At 36.0% G+C, this 8676-nt stretch overlaps 1 protein-coding gene across 1 annotated transcript; it reads right to left on the reverse strand.

The window, feature by feature from the left end:
* Window positions 1-8038: 8038 nt before the first annotated feature.
* On the reverse strand, window positions 8039-8467 carry LOC104098721 (putative calcium-binding protein CML19). The gene has a single exon (XM_033656778.2). The coding sequence runs from the start codon at window positions 8465-8467 to the stop codon at window positions 8039-8041; it is 429 nt and encodes a 142-aa protein (XP_033512669.1).
* Between the last annotated feature and the right edge of the window lie 209 nt (window positions 8468-8676).

Consider the following 8676-nt stretch of genomic DNA (forward strand, 5'->3'; position numbering starts at 1 on the left):
TATCCTTCTCTTATTGGTTAGTTTGAGCATTGTGAGGCCAGGTTGTTGGCTATAGAATTGGTTCGTGATGCTTTGGAGAATATGAAGTTGATTCAAGAACCGCTTCGGACAGCTCAGAGCATGCAGAAAAGTTAAGCGGATAATAGGCCCCCGAAGTGGCATTTATGGAAGGTAAGAAGGTACTTCTGAAAGTAAACATCGTTTATGGCTTGTCAGAGTTATTTAACAATCTTACAAGGAGATGCAATTTTTCTTATTACCAGTCATGTGCCTGGAGAATCCACTGTCCAGATACCAATCGTCATTTTTCCTCTCAGTGTAGCCTGCAAAAATATTCACAAGTTAGATTTGGGAACCTAGACTAGCTTTGGTCCTTTCTTGTTTGAAATGGGATGAATCAAATTTCTTTTTACCTAATGAGGCAGTGGTGTGAACTTTACACTTTTGCTTGCCTTGATCCACTTAGATTGTTCATGGGTGATAGTCTTAGTTCGTTTTTTCTTTAATAAATTTGGGAGGATCAAGAACTCCTTTTGATTGAGCATTAATGGGAAAATGCATAAGTACCTCCATCACCTATAGTCGGATTTTTAACTATATATTTTATCTTTGCGAGAGTCCTATTACCTGCTCTGAACTATTTTGAAGTAGAATAAATTTACCCTTAAATACCACAATCACCCTTGACACGTGGTATTTCATCAAACTTTTTATTTATTTCTTATTCTCTTCCTAATTTTTTGTTATTATTTTTTTTCCTTTCTGCTTTCTCTATTTGATTTCCGTCACCTAACCTAGCTGAACAACAAGGATTCACCCCAATGTTTTCAATCACCAACTTCGGTTTTTTTTTTTTTTTTTTTGCTTGGCTTAAGGTGTTTAATGGCTATTGTGATAGAGGGTTTTGGATGTGGTTATGATTGGTGATTATGGGTGGCGAGGCGTAATCAAAATTAATAGGTGAGTGATGGTGAAGGATCTGAGTATATATGTGCTATAGGGTTAGAAAAAAGATTCTTTCGAATAAAATTACATTGACTCCATTTTTTACGGCGTAGAAAAGATTTTTCGATGAGAGATATTTTTTCAGATCTAGGTGTATTTTGCTTTGCATATGAATAAATCTTTTTAACAGTGTTATTGTATGTGAAAGGAAAAGAAAGAAGAAGCATATTAGCATGATAAATGGAAGAAGAAAATTCGGACAACGTCGCCGGCGAATGATGTCGAAAAAGTGAAGACGAAACTGTAGGAGAAAAGAAAAGAAGTAAAAGAAGAAGACAAAGGAAAAAGAAAAGAAAAAAGGAAAAGTGAGAAATTATATATTTAATTAAAAAAAATTAAGAAAGTAAATTTCTTCTAGAAATTAAAATTATACTTTTGCTTCTCACTCTCTCATGGCCATCATAACAAGAACTTCGGCTTAATTTTGCTTATGTTTCTTCTAAATTTATCAGAAATGCAACTTCACTTTGTTGACCTCCTTACTCTAACATTAATTTAAACCTGAATGCCATTTGAAGTGAGATAAAAAAGTGTTTTGATGAGTATCTCTTATGTGTGACCTCAATAGAGTATATCTTTGGCTTTAGCATTCATCTGCATCATTTGGATATCCTCAGCAGAGTACTTTACTCTGTCTTGATAGTTTCTGTGCCATCTGATTCTTGTTTGGTGGGAATCATCGAGCCTTGTGCGGTGATATCTCATAGATCATAGTCAGTGGCATGTAGAAACACTTCCATACATGCCTTCCATTCATTGAAGTATTGTCCATCAAATAATGGTGGCCTATTGATTTGCATCCCAAGTTGCAAGATTTGAGATGAATTTCTATCTACATCAAACTCAGATGATTCTGAATCAATCAATTCAAACAAAGACATGGCCTCATTGTTTTCTTTATCTTCTTCTTCTTCATCACCACTATCTTTGTATGTTGCCAGAAGTGCTTGCCTCAGCGATTTAGTAAGTTCCTTTACATCGATCCTTTTGCTTTTCCTTTTTCTCTTTCTCAGTTCTTTTCCTTTTCCATTTAAGTTTCCACACCGGAAAGTCCTTCACCGTGTGATCCATCTTCTTATAATATTCATCATTTGATAACTTGTCAATGATCTTTCTCTTGCTTGTATTCTCCCTCCTGAAATTTCCATTAAGATTCTTCATAAATTTCATCAGTCCAAACAAATATGGAAAAGGAAAATAAGAAAAACTCTCCTAGTCCTAAACATACACACATATATACACCCATACACACGCTTCTTTAATAAAAACCTTATAGAGATGTAAAGGTTAATACGGCTTCTTGAGTAAAGGTTTTTTTGTCAAACCTTAATGAGAACGTAGAAGTAAAGGTTAAAAGATGTAAAGGCTAATAAGCAAAACCTTATTGAGAACTTAGAAGATAATTCTTGAGTTTTTCTTTTGCCATTTTCTCTTCTATTCAGGTTAATATAAAGGTTAATATGGCTTCTTGACTAAGTTGGAAGATTGATTATTTGGAATAATGTGAGAAAGTTTTTGTAAGAGATCTTTGTGCATTGTCATCGGTATCAAGGATTGTTAGGTTTCGTGAATGAGCGCGAATGGCAAATGGAAGAGGCACCTTTTGAATTGCACCTCTTCAACTAACCCTTTTTATTGTCTATAAATTTAGAGGCTTAGCCTAATTTTTCAGTGATGGAAAATCTGAAAACGTCTTCCCTCTTTTCTACATTGTTGCATTGTTTTTCCAAATAAATATAGTATCAAGTGTGATTTGCTCCGTTTGTTGATTTCGCTAAAGTTCTGTAATTTCGATTGCCAGTATTACAGAATAGTTTTTCCGTTCTATCATGGGAGGAAGTAATTCATAACCTTGGGCAACAGTGATGAGATTAAATTCCTTAAGGACACACAAGCAACTTGTGCGCTCGGAATTATTTTACGATTTGTTTATTGAACTAATGTTTCCTTTTCCTCTAATTTTATGATTTCAAACAAAGATTACCAACAATCTTAAGGAATTTACTTTAATACTCCATCCGTTTCAATTTATGTGAACCTATTTTCTTTTTAGTCTGTGCCAAAAAGAATGATCATTTTCCTTATTTGAAAACAATTTACCTTTATACAATGATTTATAGCCACACAAAATATATGTGCCTCATTTTAAACCACAAGTTCAAAAACTCTGTGCCCAGTCAAATGGGTTCACATAAATTGAAACAGAGGAGGGAGCAGTTGATACCAGGAAAAAGAACAAGAAAGAAGTGAAAGTCGTTTGTCATGAAGAAAAATGACGAAGCGATTTATTCCAAATAGTCGTGAAAGTAGTCTGGATTAACACCACATTTATTTTGATTATTCATCTGGACAAAAACAAAAGATGAATATGCAATTTTTCCGGAGAAGCAAATAAAGAGAAGATTTCTATGAGTCTGGTTATAAAAGATTTTCTTAATAGTATGGATCTAAGATAAACTGATAATTTGATATGGCCTCGTGGGCCGGAGATATAATCGTTAAATAATGAGACATAAAATTTGGAGATTCCTTAATTATGAAAGAACTGTTTACTTAATTCAGAATAATGGGCTTACAACCGTATTAATTAATCCATGTCTAATTTAATGATATTATTCCATTTATTTATAGCCCCATAGTAAGTGTCTAAGTCAATCCCTCGTCACTACCTCTTCGGGGTTAGGCGGGATACTTACTGGGTACACGTTGATTTACGTACTCATGCTACACTTGCTGTACAGTTTTATGCAGGTACACATATGTTTGGCGGCCTTGTGGGTGCAGAGGCGCGATTATGGCGGGGACTTAGGTGAGCTGCATTCTATACGACGATCCGCAACCAGCAGAGTCTCCCTCAGAGTACTTACATTTTTCCTGTCCAAATTTGTATTCCGGATAACTGTTGTATTTTATTTTACATTCCTAGTTAAATGCTCATGCACTTGTGACACTGGATTTTTGGAGGATTATGGGTTGTGCTGTATTGGAAATTTTAATGATATTATTATTTATCTTGTAAACTTCATATTTTATGATTTAAATTGAAGGAAGAATATGTTTTCAAAAGTAACAAAATGAGAACCCAATTAAGTACTTATTGTTGGCTAACCTGACAGTGGTGTCCGGCGCCATTACGACCTTTATGGATTTTGGATGTCACGAGATCAAGGAAAGCTTATCGAGCCAAAATACAGAAAGCCGGAATATCCATAATTGGGCGAGAATCTTGGCGGAAATTACGGCGCATATCAATGAGAGGCCAATTAATTAATCTATCATGAGATTTCTTGTTGTATTTAAAAAATAATATTAAGAATAGGACTTCCCTACTATATAAAGGGGGGTCTGATCATTTTCAAGGGGGGAGACATATACATTCACATTCGCAGACACATACAGATTTAGATTCATAGAATATAAAGCAATATACTGCCTTTTCTTCTGGTTTTGATATTGAGTCACTTTGCCCTTGTATTCGTTACTCTCCATTCAGTTTGAGGGTGATCAAACTTGAAAGCCTAGGGTAATTAATTCATTCGATTTGCATTCATTTCTTTTACAGTTAATTTCGATATTCATTTATATATTTTCTCAATTTGTACCAAGTTATACTACGTATCCTTAGAACCGCGTATAAATTCAACTGTTATCCATTTTTTGGGTAAACAGGTTAATATAAGATTAACCTTTTCAAGGGTATTTTCTGTTACGAGATTAGTAGAGCAGTATAGGAAGAGAAAGAAGGACGTACATATGGTATTTGTATATAGACCTAGAAAAGGCGTACGATAAAGTCCCGAGGGAGGTCATGTGGAGATGTTTGGAGGTTAGCGGCGTTCCGGTAACATACACTAGGGTGATCAATGACATGTATGATGGTGCTAAGACTCGGGTGGAGGTGACTCGGATCACTTTCCAGTAGTGATGGGGTTGCACCAGGGATCGGCTTTTAGCCCGTTCCTATTTGCCTTGGCGATGGATGTGTTGACGCGGCACATTCAAGGGGAAGTGCCATGATGCATGTTATTTGCCGATGACATAGTGCTGATTGATGAGACGAGAGACGGGGTTAAAGTGAGGCTGGAGGTCTAGAGACAGACCTTATAGTCTAAAGGTTTCAAGTTGAGTAGGACCAAAACAGAATACTTGGAGTGTAAGTTTAGTAACAAGACTCATGAAGCGTATGTGGATGTGAAGCTTAGTATATACCCTAGTAATCCCCAGGAGGAGTAGTTTCAAGTATCTCGGGTCAATAATCCAAGGTAACAGGGAGATTGACAATGAGGTCTCCCACTGTATTAGTGCGGGGTGGATAAAATAGAGGCATGCATTCGGTGTTTTGTGTGATAAGAAGGTGCTATCAAAATTTAAGGGTAAGTTTTACAGAGTGGTGGTTAGACCTACTATGTTATATGGAGCTGAGTGTTGGCCAGTCGAGAATTCCCATGTTAAGAGGATGGAAGTAGCATAAATGAGGATGCTGAGATGCATGTGTGGGAATACCATGAGAGATAAGCTTAGGAACGAAGTTATTCGGGATAAAGTGGGAGTGGCCCCCATGGAGGACAAGATGTAAGAGTTGAGGTTGAGATGGTTCGAGCAGTGAAGAGGAGGAGTACAAATGCTACTGTTAGGAGGTGTGAGATGTTGGCCATGGTGGGTCTCGGAAGAGGTAGAGGTAGTCCAAAGAAGTATTAGAAAAAGGTGATTAGGCAAGACATGATGCTACTTCAGCTCACTGAGGACATGACCCAGGATAGAAGGGTGTGGAGGTCGAGAATTAGGGTAGAAGGCTAGTAGGTAGTCAAAAGTTCCCCGTTCTTTTTTAGTAGTATTAGTAGCGCTCTTGTTTTTTCATATTCTTTGACCTCTAGTATTTGCCTATTGTTTCATTCGCTTCGTGTATCGTATTTTTCTGAATGTTACTATTTGATGCTACATTTTCTTTTACTTGTTATTTTTGTTGTTGTTGTTGTCTTTTTCGCCTTTTTTCCTTATCTTTCTTTGTCTCCCTCTTCTTTCTTTCTTCTTCCTATTTCTCCTTTGTCTTTTTCCCTTTTCTCTCTTTTCACCTTTTCTTGAGCCGAGGATCTATCGGAAATAATCTCTCTACCTCGCCAGGTAGGGGTAAGGTCTGCATACACACTATCTTTCCTAGATCGCAATTGTGAGATTATACTGAGTATGTTGCTGAAGGGCATGTCTGTTACTATATAAACATAAAAAAAAAAATACTCCAACTCCGAGATGTATAATTTAGGGGTTGCCAGCTTTTGAAGTAAGGATTACTACTCAAAAATATACTACAAGAATTGCAGCATCCAAGACTCGACTCTATAGTCAGAACATTTTCCCCTTTATAGACGCCTATTGTACAAATCCAAGATATTCACCTCGTAGAATTGCCACAAAACTTCCTTTTGATAAGGTGAAACTTGCAGCATTAGCCTTCAACTTCGACACTACTGCTGTCTGCTGAAAGTATAATTAATTACTACCAATAACAGATCAGAAGCAGGTAATTTCAGACCAGAAATACTTAGCATGCACCAGCTCACTCTAACTCCACTTGAAGCTAATAAGCTTATACTTGGCAAACTATTTAGTAGGCGTTTGGACATAAAAATACTTTTGAAGAAAGTAGTATTTGGAGTAAAGTTAAAAATTGGTATTTGAAATTTGAAATTATGTTTGGACATATATTTCACTTGAAAAAATATTACAGTTTTATGAGTGGGAAAAAAAATCTTTTTTCTGGAATACTTAAAAAGGTGGTTTTGGTTTTTGAAAAACTCATTTTCAAAAAATCTCCAAAGAGTTACAAATTTTAATGGACACACTTTTGAAAAAATTTCCGAAAAAAGGAAAATAATATATGGACTAACAGGTCCTTAGTCATAGTCAAAAGGATAGATTAGTCAATATAATCAACAGGTTAAGTTCACCTACATACTTGTAATATTTCCACCATATTCTCAATTCTTATAATTAATATTCATAAACGTCCTTTGTTGGGTATGCGAACAAAATTTCAGATTGGTATCTGAAAAAATTTAAAAACTACATATAAGGTGTAGGGTGGAGAGAACAGAGAAAAACAATGACTAGCAATTTATTAACAGAGGCGGAGCTAGGATTTGAACCTTATGAGTTCGAGATTATAATCCTTTTAAGTTAATGAGTTCTAAATCAATAATTTGTACATATTCATTGAATTTCTTAATACAAATATAGGGTTAGAACAAAAGTTACTCGGTTCGGCCGAACCCGCAGCCAACACTGTGGCTCCGCCCCTGCTTATTAATACTATAAAACTTTATTATTTCTTCTCATTTGTATCTTTTCTTGATTTGCCAATTTCACTTGAACTTATGTACTCGATAAAAGGAAGATATATAATCCTTTTAACTTAAGCATTTTTAGTGAATTAAGTATTTGACTTAACAAATATGAAAAGAGGGTCTAATTTCGTTAAACAAACTTAAGCGTACGTCTTTACCCTGTAAACTGAACTTAAATTACTTTTGCGCCTTTGGCTTTTCAAATAAACTAGTAGAAAAAAATAAAAATAAAAACTGAGTAATAATCAAGAAGAGGAGATTGAGAAAGAGCAAAAATCAACAAACTCTCTATAGTATGAACTTGTAATTGAAAAGAAATGCCTTGCATGCGTCAATGAATAGCCACTCTAGAAATTAAATATGGAGATATGCATATATAGATATCTGATGCACAATGAGTAAGTGATAATTCAAATAAATTATACAGAAAGAATGTGCCTTCATTTACCAATACAAATTGTTAACGAAGCGTAAGTACAAGGCCTAAACAAGGAGAACAAGATCACAATCACAAACAACTTGACATATAACTAATGTCTAGCCAAAAACCCCTGTCACCCCAAAGCGGATTTTTTTTTTATTTCCTCCCTCCAAGAGCTCCGCACCTTGCTTTTGGTGTGACTCGAACTCAGAACTTATTGGTTGGAAGTGGAGGGTGCTCACCACCAGAGCAACCCACTACAAACTCATGTCTAGCAATGCATCATGATCACAAACTCATCAAAATTCAGTAAACCATCGCCATTAATATCATATCTCGCAATCATTCCTCTGCACTCGTCAATAGTTCTCGACTCCCCTAATCTATCGAGCATTCTCTGTAAACTCTCCGGAGTAATGCATCCACATCCCTCCATTTCATACATCCGAAATGCCTCCTTCAACTCGCGCGCCTTCTCTTCTTCGGTCCCATCTTCTACTAATCTGACAAAATCATCGAAATCCAATAAGCCATCATCGTCCGAGTCATGGGCTGCAACCGCAGCCTTTGCTTCGTCATATGACATATCTTTGCCAATCAAATGTACACATTGTTGCAACTCTGATGCTGATATTTTCCCATCTCCGTTTTCATCTAGGCGGTCAAGTAGTCGCCTGTACTGCTGCTGGTATACTTCCATCCTTAATTATAATCAAACGAGAGAATGACTAAAAGAAATAGAGAAAAGTGTTTTTGTTGATCCGGAAACTTGAGCACAAGAAAAAATTAATGTACCCTGGAGCCAAAGAATCCAACGAGGGAATTCAATAAAATGCACAAATGACTAACTCAAAGTTAAACCTATGACCTAAAACAAAATTTTAATCACCTTTGCATTTGCCGCTACGC

This window comes from Nicotiana tomentosiformis, chromosome 9 (assembly GCF_000390325.3).
Source record: "Nicotiana tomentosiformis chromosome 9, ASM39032v3, whole genome shotgun sequence".
Lineage (NCBI taxonomy): Eukaryota > Viridiplantae > Streptophyta > Magnoliopsida > Solanales > Solanaceae > Nicotiana > Nicotiana tomentosiformis.

Coding starts and splice junctions, on each gene's coding strand:
- LOC104098721 (XM_033656778.2), bottom strand. CDS start 8,467: ATGGAAGTATACCAGCAGCAGTACAGGCGACTACTTGACCGCCTAGAT.